Raw genomic sequence first — 21689 nt, 5'->3', positions numbered from 1 at the left:
TCTGAGTAGGCTGAGGTCCAGGATGGAGCCTCAGCATGGGAGTGTCGAATGCCCTCAGGCCAGCGCTACGGATGCGGTCAGCTACACCTTCGACCCGGAGCCCATGCAGGTGGGTCGAGCTCGGCTCTCCCGGGAGGAGAAGGCGAGACGGAGATCCCGTGGTCTTTGTCTGTACTGCGGCGGGAACGGACACCTGCTAGACTCCTGCCCGGTAAAAGACCACGCCCGACGGTAAAAGGAAGGCTACTGTCGGGCGGGATCTCCGTGCAAAAGACCTCATCCTCCACTCTCCTCCCGGTGAGATTGCTGTGGGCAGCTCAGGATTATTCCAGCCTCGCCCTCCTCGACTCGGGAGCGGAAGGTAACTTCATTGACTCTGCCCTTGCTCATAAACTCAACATACCCACCATTGCACTCAAAAACACCATTTCTGTCAACGCACTCAACGGACAAGTTCTCCCTGACATTTCATTCACCACTGAACCACTTACACTGATCACTTCCGGCAACCACACTGAACGCATTTCATTTTTCATCCTGGACTCCCCTTTGGCTCCCATTGTCCTCGGTCACCCTTGGCTGGAGTTACACAATCCAAGGGTTGACTGGGGACAAAACTCTGTGTCTGCGTGGAGTGATAAATGTTATGAGTCTTGTTTGGTGTCTGCTTGTTCGTCTGTTTCTCGTTCTGTTTTTCAGAGTGAGACGGTGAATCTGTCTAACGTGCCTCCGGAGTACCTCGACCTGAAGGAAGTGTTCAGTAAGTCCCGAGCTGCTTCTCTTCCTCCGCATCGTCCCTATGACTGTGCTATAGATTTACTCCCAGGTAAGTCTCCGCCTAAGGGCAAACTATACTCTCTTTCTATTCCAGAGAGGGAGGCCATGGAGAAATATATTTCTGATTCTCTAGCCTCCAAATTCATCCGCCCTTCCTCTTCTCCAGCGGGGGCGGGGTTCTTCTTCGTGGGGAAGAAGGATGGTTCTCTGCGACCTTGCATTGATTACAGAGGGCTGAATAACATCACGGTAAAGAATACCTATCCTTTGCCGTTGATGTCTTCAGCTTTCGAGAGGTTACAGGGAGCATCCGTCTTCACGAAGTTGGACTTACGTAACGCTTATCATTTGGTTCGCATCAGGGAGGGGGATGAATGGAAAACCGCATTTAACACCCCCAGGGGGCATTTTGAATATTTGGTAATGCCTTTCGGCCTCTCCGACTCCCCAGCGGTTTTCCAGGCACTCGTCAATGATGTGTTGAGAGACATGGTCGACCAATTCATATATGTCTACCTGGATGACATTTTGATTTTTTCTTCGTCTCTCCAGGAACATGATCGACACGTCAGACGAGTGCTTCAGAGGTTGCTAGAGAATGGGCTTTTTGTCAAGGCGGAGAAATGCGCTTTTCATGCACAGTCTGTTCCTTTTTTAGGGTACATCGTGTCATCGGAGGGAATGCGCATGGATCCCGACAAGGTTAAGGCTGTGATGGATTGGCCAAGTCCAGATTCCCGTAAGGCCCTACAGAGGTTTCTGGGGTTCGCCAATTTCTATCGGCGTTTTATTCACAATTTCAGCCAACTAGCCGCACCTCTGACTGCCTTGACCTCTCCCCGAACGACGTTCAGGTGGTCCGATACAGCCGAGGCTGTATTCGCCAAACTGAAAAGCCGCTTTGTTTTGGCTCCCATCTTAGTCGCCGCTGATTCCACACGTCAGTTCGTGGTAGAGGTCGACGCGTCAGAGGTGGGGGTAGGAGCGGTTCTTTCACAGCGCTCTCCCTCAGATGACAAGATGCACCCGTGCGCGTTTTTCTCCCATCGTCTTTCTCCTGCCGAACGCAATTATGACATTGGTAACAGAGAGTTGTTGGCCGTCAAGTTAGCGTTGGAGGAGTGGCGTCATTGGCTTGAAGGGTCGGGGGTACCTTTTATTGTATGGACGGATCATAAGAACCTTGAATATATTAGATCTGCTAAAAGACTCAACTCCAGGCAGGCTCGGTGGGCCCTTTTTTTCGGACGTTTTGACTTTGTTCTCTCGTACCGCCCCGGGTCTAAAAACATCAAACCCGACTCTTTATCTCGTATTTTTGATGCTTCCGAACGCCCGGTTACTCCCAAGTGTATTTTGCCAGAGAAGATAGTTATCTCTACACTCACATGGGAGATCGAATCGAAGGTCAAAGTGGCCTTAGAAGGGGTAACGCCCCCGCCCGGCGGCCCACCGAGTTGTTTGTTCGTTCCGGAGGGGTTAAGATCCGAGGTCCTAAAATGGGGTCACTGCTCCAACATTGCTTGTCATCCAGGGGTAAACCGCACTTGCAGTTTAATAAAGCAACGATTTTGGTGGCCACTTATGGCTCGCGACATTCGCAGTTTTGTTTTGGCTTGCTCGGTCTGTGAGGTTGGTAAGACATCTAACCAACCTCCCCATGGGTTACTTCAGCCGTTGTCTGTTCCTTCGAGACCCTGGTCCCACATCGCTCTAGATTTTGTTACCGCCTTCCCGCCCTCCCAGGGCAAGACGGTCGTTTTGACCGTCGTGGACCGATTCTCGAAGGCAGCACATTTCATTCCCTTGCCCAAATTACCTTCAGCCAAGGAGACAGCGCTATCTGTAGTAGACCACGTCTTTCGGTTACATGGCCTCCCGATGGACGTGGTCTCCGACAGAGGTTCCCAATTTGTGTCCAAATTTTGGCAGGAGTTTTGTAAATTACTAGGAGCCACGGTTAGTCTGTCTTCGGGTTATCACCCCCAAAGCAACGGCCAGACCGAGAGAGCCAATCAGGATCTGGAAAGAGTGTTGCGATGTTTGGTATCCAAGAATCCTTCATCCTGGAGCCAGCAACTCTCTATGGTTGAGTACGCTCATAACTCGTTACCAGTGTCATCTACGGGCCTTTCGGCATTTGAGTGTAGTGTAGGTTACCAGCCACCTATTTTTCCTAGTCTGGATTCCGAGGTTGCGGTCCCCTCTGTTCACGCCTTTATCCAGAGGTGTCATCGCACATGGACCAGAGCCCGTGAGACTCTGCTCCAGGTGGGAGCGCGCACCAAGGCTAAAGCCGATCGCCACCGGTCTAAGCCTCCCGTTTACGTCGTCGGTCAAAAAGTGTGGCTTTCTACCAAGAACATTCCTCTCCGCTCCGTATCTAATAAACTTGCTCCCAAATTTATCGGCCCGTTCACTGTCACCAAGATCATTAGTCCGGTGACAGTCCGCCTCAAACTCCCTCCGGCGTACAGGAGGATTCATCCCGCCTTCCATGTATCCAAAATCAAACCTGTTTTTCACTCCCACCTTAATCCGCCAGTCCTGGTTCCCCCACCGCCGCGACTCGTAGATGGGGAACCAACTTATTCGGTTAATCGCATTCTGGATTCTAGACGGAGGGGACGCGGTTTCCAGTACTTGGTGGACTGGGAAGGTTACGGTCCGGAGGAGAGAAGTTGGGTTCCTGCTAGGGACATTCTGGATCACTCCCTTATTGATGATTACAATCAACAGGTAAGGTCGGCTGGGAGCGTCAGGGGACGCTCCTAGGGGGAGGGGTACTGTCAAGGTTCATGGATTCCCTGTCTCACTCTTGGGTGCGTGTTGAATGAAGGTGAGGGCGGAGCCTGGGATTGGCTCATCACGCACCTGTGGCTGATCACCTGCACCAGCTGCAACTCATCACCTTCACCCTATTTAGTCTCTCTGTTTCTCTCTTGTCTTTGTCAGAGCGTTGTTGGATGTTTCCCCTTGTGTCTCCGTGTTGGTTGTCGTTTCCCCCTTCCGTGAAACGCTGGATCCCTTCCCGGAATACCTGTACCGACCTCCCGAGTCACAGCTGCTCACAGCCAGCCCGTGTCGCCAACAGAGCCTCTCTCACTGCTCCGTCTTATCCGGACTTCTTCAGTGTTCTGAGTTTTGACTTCTGTGACACTATCTGTCAAAATAAACTGAGTTACTTGCAATTGAATCCTGCCTCTGTGAATCCGTTACATTCGAATGCTGGTCGCCATGTTGCCCCTCCATCTTGAAAGTTCATTAGCCAAAGAGGGACATACCCGTAAATTCAAGCTTCGCCTTTCGCGTTTTAACGCTCGATGGCAGTCATGAACGAGGTCGAACTGGAAGCCATGTTCATCTTGGACTAAATCGGCCACCGTAGGAGTTAAAACAAAATCAGAATTGAGAGGAACATAAACTAATATTCCCTGGATGGTCATATACCTTTTCACCGCTAGATGGGGGAAAATATCACACAAGGTTTAAAGCTGAAATAAAGCATTTTTTAATCGTTTTTAAAGCTACACTGCGTGATATTTCCCCCATCTAGCGGTGTAAAGGTATATGACCATCCAATGAATATTAGTTTCTGTTCCTCTCAATTCTGATTTTGTTTTAACTCCTACTGTGGCCGATTTAGTCCAAGATTAACATGGCAATCCCCCTCTTCACATTCAACACGGTACCATCGAGTGTTAAAACGCAAAAAGCGAAGCTTGAATTTACGGATATGTCCCCCTTTGGCTAATGTACTTGCAAGATCTCCATCTTGGGCAACATGGCGGCCAGCATTTGAACCCCTCACCCGTATGTATTTTCAATGGCATATTATAAACTCACGAGAATACTTTATTACTTGAAAGTAAATATACATTAATGAGCACATATATTTTTGAAAGAACTAAGTGTTTTTAGCTAAGAATAAACTAAAAAAAGTTACACAAGGTAGCTTTAATAGTCAAGGATAACAATCCAGCCTTGACAGGTTTCATGAGATTGTGGATGCAATATTTGCTCCTTTAAAGGGGTACTTCAGCGCTGGGAAGATGAATCTGTATTTAAACTGGGTCATCAATGCAGTAGAAATGTGAAATTATTTTTGAATTTGGTGTCTTCTAGACTGAGAAAAGACAGAAAATGTATTTTTGTCCCAGGGGGATGAAAGACTACAATTCCCAGAATGCTTCGCTGCCCTGTGAGGCCATTCCCAACACCACCAACTTCATTACTGTGACTGAGTTAGAGACACTACAATTAAAAACTGAACGTGTCTTTTCAATATAATGAGTGAGTCACCGCGCGAGTGTCACAGCACTGAGCACTGACTGCACGAGTGATGAGTGCTGAGGTAATCGCGACTACATTTGCGGCATACATTCACACAGGAGTTCAGTCTGGCACGCGTTTCAGTTCATGCCTTTGCAAGCTTAACTTTCATAGAAATGAATTTGAGAAGTTAAAAGACTTACATTGCTCACCATAGCTCCGTTTAAATGATCCTGTCTGCAAGCTGAGCTCTCCCTGCCAGCTGAGTGTAATCTCCCATCCCCCATGCGCAGATTCAAAACATGTGGAAATAGCTCCCTCTGCTGGCTGTAGTCTTTAGCCTCTGGGCAAACATTCCTCCTATGATGTAAAAATCGTCATTTTGCATCATAGGAGGAATTTTTCCAGAAATAAAATGCATAAATCTCTTGTCTCAGGGAGATATGAGGGGGGAAAGCACAATAATTTGAATATTCTCCAGGGTTTCTACTGATACAAAGCCATATGCTAATCGCTGAAGTAACCCTTTAAGTAATAAATGCCATCATACGAGATGGTCACTGTGTGACTTCTGTGTAACCAGCCAAAAAACGTTTGTGCCTGAACCCGGACACTTTTATTTCAGTACTCATATTATCCTAGAATTGGCTCCATGTTTAAACCAAACTGCACTGAACAGCATTATATGATGATAGTGGTACCCAGATGACGTGATGTGTTCCTGTGAGTGAGCGCACGTGTTTAATCCTGTAAGAGCGCTTCAGATAAGCGGGTCTCGAGTGTCCTGCACTGCAGCGTATCACCTGTTCTCATAACAGCTGTCAGATTAGCAGGTAAAGCACTAAAGTCATCACAGAGCTGCTGGAGAATCCTACACCTGTCACCAGAAGGGTCAAGGGTCATACTGCTGCTATTCTTAAAGTGATCCTTCATATCCCGTTGTTGTTTTATCCATTTGAATACTGGACCTATATTTTGACATACATTTTCCGTCCAGGCAAAACTGCCAGAGTGTTGCTATGCAGTTGCTAGGTTGTTTGAGTGGTTGCTAGGGTGTTCTGGATGTGTGTTTTTTTGTGGGGCATGTCAAAATGCGCACCCAAGTCTCAGGTCCCACTTTGAGTGTAAGTCTATGACTATTTATTTCCTGACTTTGAACAAATTTAAGATTACGTAGTAAATTAGCAGCACTTCTCCCCTTTGCCACGTGGATATCGTTCAGTGTGCTACACAATAAAGTTTTTTTTAATGGGCTTTTATGGTGATGGAAAATAATAAAATAATAACAAAGTAGTAAATGATTAATATAAAATAATGTATGACAACATTAAGTTGCACCAATGAAAGGGTCAAATCATTTTATTTTGTTAAATAAAAAAAAATATATTTTTTGGAGCAAAATTTAAAATAATATAATACATAAATAATATTAGAAAATATAATTAATATATAATATGACAGAATCTGTCAACATTAAGTTACGCCAATTAAAGTGTCAAATAATTTTTATTAATAATTAATAATATATTAAATATAAAAATTATTATATTCTTTTTATTTTAAATTTGTTGATATTTATTGATATTGATATTTATTTTATTTATATTAAAAGTAATGTAATACATATTTAATATAATTATTAAATTATTAATTATTAAATTAAATTATTAATACTTCATTATTAATTATTATTATTTAATATGACTGATTTACTACATTACTCATTGAAAATCATTTTATGTAGGCCTATAAATTTGATATAAAATAATAATGACAGAATCTGACAACATTAAGTTGCACGAATTAAAGGGTCAAATAATTTTATTTTATTAAATTTAAAAAAATGATTACATTTTTTTTGGAACAAAATAAAAAATTATATAATACATAAATAATATAAAAATATAATAGTTATAGCTAATATATAAAATCTAATCAAAATATATGAAATCATTAAAATATATAAAAAATAATTATAATAAATATGTAATATGACAGAATCTGGCAACATTAAGTTACGCCAATGAAACTGTTAAATCATTTTATTTTATTAAATATAAAATTGATTATATTATTTTTTATTTTGAAACAAAATTAAAAGTAATATCATATAAAATAATGTAATAAATATTAATATAATTATTATTTAATATGACTGACTCATTTGAATAAATAACATTATTTATAATGATATAAAATAATATAAAATGATATAAAATAATATAATAAATATGTAATATGACAGAATATGATAAGTTACGCCAATGAGAGGGTCAAATCATTTTATTTTATCAAATTAAAAAATATATTATTTTGATTTTGGAGCAAATTTAAAAGTAAAAGGCTATAATACATAAATAATATGAAATATTATACGGTAATCAATATTTAATATCACTGAATCTAAGTCCCAACTATAATAAATAAATCATTGCATTAATAACATTAAAATAATTCATATTATTTTTTAAATCAATTAAAAATAATATAATAAATATTTAATTTAACTGAATCATATTAGTATTATTTATTATCTAAATCTAAATACAGTTAAATGAATTAAGAAAGTCAAATTGTTTTATTTATAAATAAATAAAAATACTTGTTATATTTTATTTTATTTTAGAAAAAAAATTAAAATATAAACTAATGATAAATATTTAATTTGACTAAATCTGACTAAGTTACACCAATGAAAGTCACTTTAGTGGCCAAACACACTGAAATGCACTGACACAAGACTCCGACCCTCCACAGGAGAATGGAAACTTCACAATAATTCAACACTGAACTCAAATTTCTTTTTGGAGAAAGGACAGAAAATACAAAACCTTTGGTGGGATGATATTACACCTTCACAACTTAATCATTCACTGAAGTCCAAAGCCGCGTCTTCTCAAAGCTTCTCTCCCTCAGCACTCGTGGCCTTTGACCGCACTACAACACACACACACAGACCCACAGGGCCCAAAGCACATCTGTGTACTTGCTTGTAAGTGCCGATATATGACACAAACAGACGAGGCTTTCTCTCTGATGCTGTTATTAGCCCAATCATTAATCCTCTGTTTAATTATCTTGCACGCTCTTTCACGGGGCTGTGCGCAGGAGCTGGTCTCAGACCGGGCGATCCGCGCCCACCTGCTGGCGCTGTGCCCGTGCTGAGAGTGCCAATTGGCGGCGCTGGGCATGTAAAACAGACGGCAGATGGAAGCCGAGCAGAGGTCGGTCAGTCCAGCAGTGGGAAGCGACGCAAGCAGCTGATCGCCTGAGGAGTCGCTCTCACGGACTCCATCATCTCAGGTGCAAACTACAGAAATATCCGGATATGTGAAGAGGATGCAAAATAGGGCCTGGACCTCTCACAAAATAGCCAATAGCCATCATTTATTAAAACGCAGTATCATCAAAACCTCCAGAAAATAAATATTATGTAATATTTTTTGTTTTGTTTTGTTTAATTTATTCGTTGCCTTTATTATGATGGGACAGGAAGTGGACAAGACGCGAGGAGGAAGGGATCGAGAAAGGTCCGCGAGCCGGGACTCGAACTCGGGTCGCCCGAAGCTAAACGGCGCTGTATGTCGGTGCGCGGCCCACGAGGCATTAGATCCAGCGTTGTTTTGTTTGTTCGATGCAGTTTTGCAACCATTTTAACCAAATTTGCGTTTAAAAAACAAAGGTTTTTACTAAAACTTCTTAAAGTAACTTTGGAAAGGGTTGAAATGTTGATCTTTTGAATGTAATGTGTAAATATTAAACCAAATGATATTGAACAAAACTGCATCCAAATGTGGGATACAATTAAAAAGTAGATTTTTGTCATTAAATTAGATTAGTAATAGTAATTAATTTACAGGTTTTATTATTTTCATTATTAATAACATTTATATTAAATTCATTATTAATAATATTATATTTTTAAAAATGGCCTTAAGCAGTTACCAATGCCCTGGCCTCCTGCACTACCTCAATCTCAATGGATCTGGCCCTTCATCACACCTCCACTTAGGACGTGTCTGAATCCACTTTTGTTAGTTTAACGATGGAAAAAACGGTTGGCGCATGATTTAAAAGGGTTGTCCCTACTACCTTAATGAGCCATAGGTGTATTGTAATGTGCAATAAATAAATCTCATCTCCCATTCCCTTGGTGGATTTGCTATTTAGGCTACATGATGGCGGAATATAAACACTCTCAAACTGACGGGTCAATTTAAATATGTGTGTATTGCCACGATTGGTTAAAGATCCAGTGTGTAAATTTTAGTGTGCATCTAGTGGTGAGGTTGTGAATTGCGACTGCCCACCGCTAATCCGCTCACTTTTGGAGCACACAGAAAAGCTACGGTGGCCGACACAGGACAAAGACGTTGTCGTCTGAGAGAGCAGAGAGTAGCTAGCGCTCTGTAGAGACGTTTGTCCGTTTAGGGCTACTGTAGAAACATGGTGGCGCAAAATGGCGACTTCACTGTAAGGGGACGCACGGTGTATTTCGAAAGAAATGGCTCATTCTAAGGTAATAAAAACAGAAGAGTTCATTATATAAGGTCTTCTCACACCACTGAAAAAATATCACCCCCTTAACCCCATTACCATTCCCTATAGGCTAGTTCACTTGAAGGAGTGAATGAAAATGAATGAGTGAATTCGGACAGCCGTTGAGCGTACATTAGTATACACTCGTTATTGTGGGAGAGAATGAGTGCACTCGATAACGCCCACTGTGGTTTCGGACACCACTAAAAATGTTTGTCCCTTCAAATAATGCCCGATTTGAGGGTAGGGGGTGATTTTAGAGTCAGACCCTGTGTGTTTATTCACACTTTGCAATAGGGCTGTGCGATATTGAAGAAAAATGTGATATGCAATATCTTGTTAAATAATGCGATATTCGATATGCGATACGATATTGCAATTAGTGTAAAATCTATTTAAATTATATATATTTTTAAATTTAAGTGAGAATGAAACCATTTGTGTTTCACAGTCTTTCTGGGTAAAGAAAGCATAGCTACAACTTCTGAAAGCATAGCTACAACTTCAGCAGCGTTTTAGCAAACATTAATGTCACAAATCATTCAAGATTTGGTGTGTGTGTCAGACAGCAAGACTGCAACTTATTGCGTTTAAGAACTTTTTGTACCATCAAGCAAATCCCATAAGTAACAGTCGTGTGCTCAGTCTATTCTCTGCTCTAAGAGTCGACCTAAAACGTGCACTTTTCACAATGTTGAAGTAGCCTATTAAAAACATTCATATATTGCGTGCCGTTGCGATATGCATATTGCGATATGTACATTTGCGATATTTCGATAATTTCGATATATTGCACAGCCCTACTTTGCAAAGTATTGTTTAATGTCATATTATTAATTACAAAAATTAGAGTTTCTACAATCTATTACATTAATATTAATAATATCATTATAATTAATAATATTAATCAAATTAGTGAGAACAACAATAAAATTATAATTATAATTGGTTGATTAATTATTATTATTATAGTAAATTAATTATTTATTTATAATTAATACTTTTATTTAATAATAATTTAATAATTGTAATATATATATATATATATATATATATATATATATATATATATATATATATATATATATATATATACCCTATATATTACATTTAATTTTTAATAATTTAATACTTATTATTTAATAATAAATAATACTTTTAAATTATTATTAATGTTATTATTTTAATTATAAATAGTATAAATATAAATATAGTAATTAAGTAATTGATTAAATGGCATTTAATATTGTTATAATTAGTGTATTTGAAATAGTAGTAGTAAATTATTAATAAAAATTATTTAAAAAAATATTATTATTATTTACAAAAATTTAAAAGATTTTCTACAAGTAATATTAGTATGTTCAATGTTGGATGCCGTTGAAAAGGACAAAACACAAGACCACAAATAAACTTGCAGTTTTTCATAATTTTTATTTTATGTTAAGACAATTACTCATGAGAACGTGGAATTTGTGCCATTATTTATTTACTTACTTACTCCCTATTGAATGTTAATTTGTAGGCCACCCTATTCATGGACAGTTCCCTTTATAGATTTACTGGGGTAAAGACACGTACAACAGAAACCATAAAAAGCTTAGGGCAGAAAGGAAAGGAAATGATTGTGTTAGAGTAATTAGAGCACGAGCATTTTGGCTACACTGCTCCTTTCAAAAGACACACGGGCCCTCAGGAAAACACACACACACACACACACACACACACACACACACACACACACACACACACACACACACACACACACACACACTGAACAGCAAATCAGCTGGATGTAATGGAGCTCAAACATATGAACCAGCCAAACCTGTAAATCCACCACAGACCAAATCTAATAACCATTTTATACAGCACATATTTCTATTAAATATGCTTTCTGTTTTTAGCGCGTATGGTGTGATTCAGAAGACTTGCATACTCCTAATTACCTCAGCACTACAGAAGAGCACAATACACCAGACCGCCGCTGTCACAACCCATTACACCAGCCATTCATCAGACAAGCCAATGAACAGCAATACAACAAGCGTCCTCAACTCCTGCCATCTTGTGGAAATCATATGAACTACATTTAGATATAATAATAACTTTATAACATAATTATTATGGGTGTATATTAATAGAATATTTTGTTAATTAAATAATTTATAGAAATTATATTTTATTAATAATAATTGTATATATTATTCATAATTCATAATTCATTATTATATCATAATTATTAAACATTTGAAGTGCTGTCAAATACAAAATAAGTGTGTACTGTGTATAATTATTATGTATATAAAAAATGCACACATGTATGTATATATATTTAAGAAATATTTGCATGTATATATTGTACATATATATATTGTAAATTATATATTATATATAGATATATATTCTAAATTGATGGTTATATTTATATATTACAATCTATATAATATATATTATAATTATTATATATTTTTAATTTTATATATATATATATATATATATATATATATATATATATATATATATATATATATATATAATATTTATATTATATTAAAAATCATATATATATATATATATATATATATATATATACATATATATATATATACATACAAAAAATTGTTTTAATTATATATATATATATATATATATATATATATTATATATATATATATATTAATAAAATCATATATGCATACATATTCTAAAACAATTATATTTATATATTATTTATATTATAATAAAAATGATTAATTATATATATTTTTTATTTATTTAATATAAATAATATACTTTATTCACTCATAATAACACTCATAAAAAAGACAACAATTAAATTATTTATTCATAACATACAATCAAATACACAATCGAATGTTATGATTTAAAAAAAATATTATTTCAAAATTTACATTCACCAGACAAAATTTTACACTTGTTTAGGACAGTGTACAAACAAATGGACATGTTTTAAAGAATATAATTTAATGAGCATGTCGTCTATTCAGTTGGGCTCTGGATGACGATCATCAGGAACTCTTTATCTGGAGGAAAATGTGGAAAAGGTGAGAGCTATATAAGCGTTTAACAGCCTGATAAGTAAGACGGGCTGATAATGGGCTGAGCTGACCCACCTGGAGCCACTATGATCTCGTGTTTCTTGGACCTGATGCGCAGAAATGTCAGGTCATTCTGGGGGTCGATGTCTCTGACCGTACTCCTGGCTTTCATAACCAGCTGGTGCAGCAGCCCTACATACTGCACCGTCGTCGAGTTGTCTAGTGTCGTTCTGATGGGGATGCCTGAAAATGACCAAGATCAATGGAGCTATGGCTACTATAAAACAATCTTTACAACAAACAAAGTTTCAGACTTCTAGCATTTATCATAAAAAAACAGCAGGCAATGTATTTAGAAGCTATTATATTATATTATATTATATTATATTATATTATATTATATTATATTATATTATATTATATTGTTATTACATTGCATAAATTATATTATATTAATTATACACTCACCTAAAGGATTATTAGGAACACCACACTAATACTGTGTTTGACCCCCTTTCGCCTTAAAGGTGCCCTAGAATGATTTGAAACAATATGTTAAATTATTCTGATATCTACATAGAGGGTATGTGGCTTATTTAAGGGCAAAAATTGTCCAGATACAGTTTTACAGGTCCATTTACAACTCTATAAATTGTCCCTAGGATGTGATGCTCTGTTTTTGCCTTATTTGGAAGAGTCATGAATATTAATGTTGAGCTCTGCTCTGATTGGCTTATTTCAGCAGCTCACAGCACACAGCAGTTCAGTTGTCCAGTGAAGCGGCTCGTGAGTATTGACCGTCCTGACAAAACACAGACAGACTCAATAACACTTTAAGCAAAACATCTCAAATGCAGCTTACTATATACTTATTATATACGTGGGGGAGAGGACGCTGGCGTTGTCTGTTCGCCGCTTCTCCACCCACAAATCATGTTAATGTACTATTAGATTTAGATTTTATCTTATTTCCTTATGTTTGTGACTAGTCTAACAGTCAGAGCTATAATTGGGGCTGTTGCTGATTGCTGGCACCCACTGAGAGGACGTTGTTCGTCGTTTCGCCGTTTTCCACCGGTTCTCTAATGTTTATGTTTGAATTGCTGCGGTTGGTTCTGGTTTGGAGGACATTTGATGTTTCTCGCCGCGACTGCTCACTGGTGGTTTACATTTACATTTACATTTACATTTACATTTATGCATTTAGCAGACGCTTTTATCCAAAGCGACTTACAACTCATGAGAACAGGAAGCGATCCGTCAAGAAGAGGCAACGAAACACAAAAAGTGCCCTAAATACTAAGATTTGTACACTGCTCAGAGTAGCAAAGACCAAAAAAGGAAAGAAGAAAGGAGAAATAGAGGGGGAATGTTTTTTTTTGTTTTTTTTTTTTTTTAAATGTAAGATTAAGTGCTCATGGAAGAGATGAGTTTTTACCTGTCTTTTGAACGAAGTGAGTGATTCTGTTGTGCGTATGGAGGACGGAAGATCGTTCCACCAACCCGGAACAATGAAAGAAAAAGTTCGAGAGAGGGATTTCATGCCTCTCTGTGATGGTACCACAAGCCTTCTCTCATTAGCTGAGCGAAGGCTTCTGGTGGGTGTGTAGACGCGAAGGAGTGAGTCGAAGTATGCGGGTGCTGCGCTTGTGGAAGATCCATAAGCAAGAGTCAGGGCTTTGAATTTGATCCGGGCAGCGAGTGGTAGCCAATGCAGAGAGATGAATAGAGGTGTGACATGAGCCCTTTTGGGCTCATTGAATACAAGACGTGCTGCAGCGTTCTGGATCATTTGCAGCGGTTTGATTGCACAAGATGGAAGTCCAGCCAGAAGCGCGTTGCAATAGTCAAGTCTAGAAATGACCAGGGCTTGGACTAGAAGCTGTGTTGCATGCTCCGTAAGGAACGGTCTGATTTTCCTGATATTGTGTAATGCAAACCTGCATGACCGAGCCGTCTTCGAGATGTGGTCTTTGAAGGACAGCTGGTCATCAAAGATTACTCCAAGATTTCTGACCGACCCCGAAGGAGTAATCAGAGATGAACCTAGCTGGATGGTAAAATCGTGTTGAATGGTGGGGTTAGCAGGGAAAACAAGCAGCTCAGTCTTTGCTAGATTGAGCTGCAGGTGATGTTTTTTCATCCATGCCGAGATGTCCGCCAGACAGCTTGAGATTCGTGCAGCTACTGTGGGATCATCTGGTTGAAATGAGAGGTAGAGCTGTGTGTCATCAGCATAGCAATGATAAGAGAGACCATGTGCCTGAATGATGGGTCCCAGTGATGTAGTGTAAATGGAGAAGAGGAGAGGTCCAAGCACTGAGCCCTGAGGAACCCCCGTGGTCAGTTGATGCGTTTTGGATACCTCTCCTCTCCAGGCAACCTTAAAAGACCTACCTGTGAGATAGGACTCAAACCAGTGGAGTGGAGTCCCTGTGATGCCCAGTGATGAGAGGGTGGACAGAAGAATCTGATGATTCACAGTGTCAAAGGCAGCAGACAGATCAAGGAGGATGAGGACTGATGATTTGGATGCAGCTTTAGCCAGCCGCAGGGCTTCAGTAACTGACAGTAATGCCGTCTCAGTTGAGTGGCCCTTTTTGAAGCCTGACTGGTTTACGTCCAGTTGATTAGTCTGTGAGAGAAAAGATGGTGGTCTCCCTTGGGCTTAAGCTGCATGGTGGCTGAAGTTTGCACCGGGCTAGCGTCATCTGGGCCATCGTAATCGGCGTCCGGCATGATGTTGGGATGTTCCGTCCTGCATTGCGGCCGTGGAGCGGCTTGGACTTCTGCGCCGACCCCGGTGTGTCCACAGAAGTGCCCGGAAAAATGTTCTGCCTCCTGCATGGTGCTGCGGCGATCCCCATCGTTGGAATCGTCATGAAGACCCATCATCTGGTCTTCAGCTGTCGTGCCTCTGCGATGTCATCAGGACACACTGCCGCTGGGAGAAATTTAAAACATGGAGTGGACCACAGTGTGTTGCGGAGCTAACAGAGACTTCCACCATCAGCTGTTTTCTGTTCACCATCAGCTCTATTTCTGTTCACCATCAGATCTGTTTCTGTTCACCATCAGCGCTGTTTCTGTTCACCATCAGCTCTGTTTCTGTTCACCATCAGCGCTGTTTCTGTTCACCATCAGCTCTGTTTCTGTTCACCATCAGCTCTGTTTCTGTTCACCATCAGCTCTGTTTCTGTTCACCATCAGCTCTATTTCTGTTCACCATCAGCTCTATTTCTGTTCACCATCAGCTCTATTTCTGTTCACCATCAGCTCTGTTTCTGTTCACCATCAGCTGTTTTCTGTTCACCATCAGCTCTGTTTTCTGTTCACCATCAGCTCTGTTTTCTGTTCACCATCAGCTCTGATTTTTGTTCACCATCAGATCTGTTTCTGTTCACCATCAGCTCTGTTTCTGTTCACCATCAGCTCTGTTTTCTGTTCACCATCAGCTCTGTTTTCTGTTCACCATCAGATCTGTTTCTGTTCACCATCAGCTCTGTTTTCTGTTCACCATCAGCTCTGTTTCTGTTCACCATCAGCTCTGTTTTCTGTTCACCATCAGCTCTGTTTCTGTTCACCATCAGCTCTGTTTCTGTTCACCATCAGCTCTGTTTTCTGTTCACCATCAGCTCTGTTTTCTGTTCACCATCAGATCTGTTTCTGTTCACCATCAGCTCTGTTTCTGTTCACCATCAGCTCTGTTTTCTGTTCACCATCAGCTCTATTTCTGTTCACCATCAGATCTGTTTCTGTTCACCATCAGCTCTGTTTCTGTTCACCATCAGCTCTGTTTCTGTTCACCATCAGCTCTGTTTTCTGTTCACCATCAGCTCTGTTTTCTGTTCACCATCAGATCTGTTTCTGTTCACCATCAGCTCTGTTTCTGTTCACCATCAGCTCTATTTCTGTTCACCATCAGATCTGTTTCTGTTCACCATCAGATCTGTTTCTGTTCACCATCAGCTCTGTTTCTGTTCTGTTTTCTGTGTTGGTTGATTGTTTGTAGTATTCTATATTTTTACTTGTTATTCCTTTTTTTTGTTATTTTCCCCCCTTTGTTGCACTTTGAGATTCTTTGGAATGAAAAGTGCATTATAAATAAAATCTATTATTAGTATTATTATTACTTGTTTATTGGTGTGTTCAGATCATCCGCGAGAGAGAGCGAGCTTGCGTTCATGCGATTGCCATATTTCAGTAATGAAATCCCCCAAACAGAGCTTTTGTGTGGAAAAAATCCCTGTATACTATCCATTATTTTACCTAAACATGTCCAATCTGGCAACCAGCGGCGTAGCACCAAATTTTGGGCCCTGGGTGCAAATCATCTTGCTGGGCCCCTGTACCAAATACCACAGTGATACAAAATAAGCCATATTCTGATTAATGTATATGTATAGAAAACTGACTTCTAAGCCCCCCCCCCCCCCACGCGCGGCGGTGAACTGAAAACACCAAATAAACAAGTAAGCTGCATTTTATCAATCTCCATTTGAGATTTTCTGCTTAAAGTGTGTCATTCAGTCTACATTTTAGACTTGTCTTTTTTCATCAACGTTATTGCATGTTTATATTACGTTAGTCACAATATAGGCTAAGGTTACACAGTGACAGTGGTGTAGCCTAATCTGAAATACAAATAGGCAAAAACATCATAGGAAACGCCATACTTCAGTTCTCAAAAATATAAATATATAACTTATATTTTTACAAAATGAATAGCATTGTCAAATGACTGTTGTTTTAACTTATATGGTAGAAAAGGTGACGTTTGCTAGAAGGATTGAGTGAACGATCTAAGCAAAGTATCTACGGTTGTATTTTGTAATACAAAATAATATTACCCTTTGTCATTAGACACACTATTTAGTTTTGTATGGTACTTGGTGTGTCCTGTTGTTACTGTATTAGCATCTTGAATCTCGAGACAATGCTGTATCTTGCATCTTTCCAAACATGTTCATTGTCAGGCGGAAATGGAGCGAATCATCAAAACAAGCTGCTCACATAGACACACTTCATGTTCCAGGCTGTGCAGGAGACTTTTCTACCCCTCCCACAGATAAAAATGTCAACAGTCATGGTTGATGTTTATAATCCGATACCACAACAATTTAATGCAAAATTGTTCGTTTGTTCGCCCCATTTCAAGCAAGCTTCGCTCTTTTTCCTATTTGTAGTGGAGATGAGTGGTACCTGGTGGGTCTTATGCTGTTGTAGCCCATCCACCTCAAGGTTGTGCGTGTTGTGGCTTCACAAATGCTTTGCTGCATACCTCGGTTGTAACGAATGGTTATTTCAGTCAAAGTTGCTCTTCTATCAGCTTGAATCAGTCGGCCCATTCTCCTCTGACCTCTAGCATCAACAAGGCATTTCCCCCACAGGACTGCCGCATACTGGATGTTTTTAATTTTTCACACCAGTCTTTGTAAACCCTAGAAATGTTTATGCATGAAAATCCCAGTAACTGAGCATTCAGTTTGGAGTTCAGGAGATTGTCTTGACCAGGACCACACTAAATGCATTGAAGCAACTGCCACGTGATTGGTTGATTAGATAATTGCATTAATGAGAAATTGAACAGGTGTTCCTAATAATCCTTTAGGTGAGTGTATAAACAGTTCAAGGATTCAAGGCTATAACACTATTATATCCTTGAATCCTCTTTTAAGTTGTTTCGACGTCAGCCTGGGCAACATAGCAAGAACAGGACAGCAGATATGAACAAAACACATGATTCTAAGAAACATATATAATTTGTATGAATAATGGAACAAAAATATAGCTCAAATAAAGTGGTTTACCATTGTAGCACAGGTGAGTCCGTTTGTTCCTCGTTGCAATATATATATATATATATATATATATATATATATATATATATATATATATATATATATATATATATATAATCTAGGTTTGTAAACTATTATATTAATTGTATTTATATAATATTATTTTACATTACATTACATTCTATTATAATATATTGTCCATTCTCTATAACGTTACCAGCTTATCCTATGTTGTTTTGTCAAATATTTTATTATATTATATTATGTAGCAGTTAAGTTAACTACAGTACAACCGTGGTAAATTGTGATTAAGCCTAACGTTACCTTCTCCGTTAACGACTATAGTGCCAATAACACCATTATAGCCTTGAATCCTCTTTAAAGTGTCTTCGACTTCAGCCTGGGCAACATAGTATGAACAGGACAGCAGATATGAACAAAACACAAAAGGCCAATTATTTGTAATACATGATAATAAGAAACATATATCATTTGTACGAATAATTGAACAAAATATAGCTCAAATAAAGTGGTTTACCATCGTAGCACAGGTGAGTCGTCCGTTTGTTCCTCGTTGCTATGGAAACAGAAGTAAATAAAGATGAAACAACGTGATCAACGCTGATGAACTAACACGTCATTTCGAAATAATATTGAACAACATTAACAGAAACGATATAATAACGAAATAAAACATGATTTCGTTATTATATTGTTTTTGTTAGTGTTACTCACTCCCTCGACAAGCAGAAAATGTTAAGCAGGCTGTAAAATGACAGTCGTGTTGGTTGCTGGTTATATCACTTCAAATGATTATTTACATTTGAATGTGTTTTAAATGGCACCAAACTAATTTTGATAGACAAACTTATGAAGTGAAACAAAAATAAATAATACAAATACAAAAATATATTGCACGTTTAAGCTGATTTTTAAGCTGACACGATAATATTTTTTGACCGAATAACACAAAAACGAAGAAATGAGTTTTAACCTTAACAAATTAAAACTGATCTACAATGTTAAAACCTTGTCATTGCTTTATTTTTATACTCGTATTCTGTTTTTGTAACTTAGATGAAATCCAATAGTCTGTCTCGGTCAGAATCAGGTATTAAATAATTTTACCAAACAAAGTAGCAAAGGTTCCGCTTATGAACTCAATGGGCCTTCAATCATATAATTTATTTGATTTGAATGCGAATCTTACTTTTTTTTTCAGTCTGTATTTTGGTCCACAATGTTATTTTTTCTATGTTACAAGATGGCTTATTGGAGACGGACAATATAATTATTTGAGAAATATTATATATATATATATATATATATATATATACACACACACATACACATATTATTTATTATAACATTAATGTCACGATTTCCTCCCCAATGTTTACACTTCTGCTAATCAGTCACAGAATTGCGCATATTTCACCAGCAGATGTCGCTAGCGTGAAACAAAATATCACGAGAAAAATATTCTTTCTCTTTTTATATTTTTTGTTGTTGCTTTTAAACCTAACTTTACATATTTTAAATCAGTGTGTATGTACAATGTCTCACCAATGACGTCAAAAGGGCAGCGTGCGGCGTCACGTGTAGCCTAGGCACGTCTCACGCAGCGAGCGCACGCACGCGCACGCAGCAGAAGAGCACTGCAGGTGACTGACTGACAGCAGTTGTTGTGCGGAGATGATGTAATGTTGCTACGGATGGCGGTGTGTGCCAGGCTCTGTGGAGTGGGTCAGTCGCGGCGGTGCAGGAGGCGGCAGAGGCACAGCCAGGCTGACCAGGACAGCGACTCGGAGATGGACATGGACGAGGAGGAGGAAGAGGAGAGGGTCGTGGGCAAAATGAAAGACGAGCCCGATGGCAGCAGCTGTCTTAACGGCCGTGGCGCGGGGCCTAGCGGAGCCGGTGGACTGGGCTGTGCGGACTCTGCTGGGCCACCACACCCGCAGTCACTGCTGGATCTGCCGCCGGAGATCCTGGTGGAGATCTTCTCTTCTCTGCCCGGCACTGCGCTACCCAACCTGGCGCTAGTGTGCAAGAAATTCAGGCAGATACTGAACACGGAAACAATCTGGAGGAGGAGATGCACAGAGGGTAATGATGTGGAAAGCCCTTTGGGTTTTATATAGTGGCCTTTTCTTTACAGTCGACATATATGTATTGAATCTCTCTCTCTCTCTCTCTCTCTCTCTCTCTCTCTCTCTCTCTCTCTCTCTCTCTCTCTCTCTCTCTCTCTCTCTCTCTCTCTCTCTCTCTCTCTCTCTCTCTCTCTCTCTCTCTCTCTCTCTCTCTCTCTCTCTCTCTCTCTCTCTCTCTCTCTCTCTCTCTCTCTCTCTCTCTCTCAAGATTCAAGATTCAAGATTCAAATAGCTTTATTGGCATGGTGAAGGAAATCTTTACATTGCCAAAGCATTCATAACACTATACGAAATAAATAATAATACAAATAAAATAAAATTACATGAAAATAAACATAGCAATAAAAATGTCCAATCTTCTAATATTTACAAAGTGGTTAGCTCTGTCCTGCTGGAGGCTCTTTTGTCGTGACAGGACTTCACGTATCTGGCAGCCAGGTTTGGGTTCGCTGGGCTTTCTCCGAGCAGGAGTGGGAGTTTGTCCATATCTGATAATTGAAGGAAGTCGTTCTGATGGGTTGTGAAAAGGGGATAGAATGTGTCTCTAATGTTTTTATAATTGGGGCAGAATGTCAGGAAATGTAGCTCTGTTTCCAGCTGCTTCTCTGTGCAGTGAGGACACAGTCGCTCTTCCTTCGGCAGCCAGGTCTGTCTGTGTCTGCCTGTCTCTATGCTCAGACTGTGTTCACTGAGTCTGTACATGCTCAGGACTTTCCTCAGCTTAGGGTCGCTCACTTTACTCAGGTATCCTGCCAATTCATATTTTCTGTTTAGGGCCAAATAGCATTCCAATTTACTCTGTTTCTCTGTTGCAACTGTCCAATGTTTGAGGTATTTTTCTTTTTGTGTTTTAATGATTTGGTTTGGTCTGGCTATGTTTTTATTGTCAGTTTGTGACGTCAGCTCTAAGACCAGTCGGCCGAGGGCGTTGTTCTCTGGCTTCAGCTCTCGGTAGGTCAGGGCTTTGTGATGGAGGGTCTGTTCATCGCTACTTTTTAAGTGGGCATGGAATTTAATGGCTCTTTTTTGAATGGTTATTACCAGGGGGTATAGTCCTAATTCTGCTCTACAGGCATTATTTGGGG

General features: G+C 39.3%; 2 protein-coding genes and 1 long non-coding RNA gene across 4 annotated transcripts in view; 2 read left to right on the top strand and 1 right to left on the bottom strand.

The window, feature by feature from the left end:
- The first annotated feature begins 7975 nt into the window (after window positions 1-7975).
- LOC137064946 (uncharacterized) lies at window positions 7976-11646 on the top strand. Its single transcript, XR_010901581.1, has 3 exons — window positions 7976-8041; window positions 8158-8352; window positions 11496-11646. It is a non-coding gene; the product is annotated as an uncharacterized lncRNA (long non-coding RNA).
- An 860-nt stretch (window positions 11647-12506) lies between these two features.
- dynlrb2 (dynein light chain roadblock-type 2) lies at window positions 12507-20156 on the bottom strand. The gene is made up of 5 exons (XM_067437129.1): window positions 20018-20156; window positions 18990-19028; window positions 18776-18851; window positions 12726-12893; window positions 12507-12635 (listed from the first exon to the last, which is right to left on the bottom strand). The coding sequence occupies exons 2-5, from the start codon at window positions 18990-18992 to the stop codon at window positions 12592-12594; spliced, it is 291 nt and encodes a 96-aa protein (XP_067293230.1). The 5' UTR covers window positions 18993-19028; window positions 20018-20156; the 3' UTR covers window positions 12507-12591.
- fbxo31 (F-box protein 31) overlaps window positions 20026-21689 on the top strand; it is a 31532-nt gene continuing 29868 nt past the window's right edge. The window contains exon 1 of one of the 2 annotated variants that reach the window (XM_067437127.1): window positions 20026-20560. In XM_067437127.1, the coding sequence (XP_067293228.1) occupies window positions 20155-20560 (406 nt within the window). In that variant the 5' untranslated portion in view covers window positions 20026-20154. The remainder of the gene's footprint in view (window positions 20561-21689) is intronic. The other variant, XM_067437128.1, reaches the window with a different exon arrangement.

This window comes from Pseudorasbora parva, chromosome 25, assembly GCF_024679245.1.
Source record: "Pseudorasbora parva isolate DD20220531a chromosome 25, ASM2467924v1, whole genome shotgun sequence".
Classification (NCBI taxonomy): Eukaryota; Metazoa; Chordata; class Actinopteri; order Cypriniformes; family Gobionidae; genus Pseudorasbora; species Pseudorasbora parva.
This window is presented reverse-complemented; position numbering and strand designations above follow the sequence as displayed.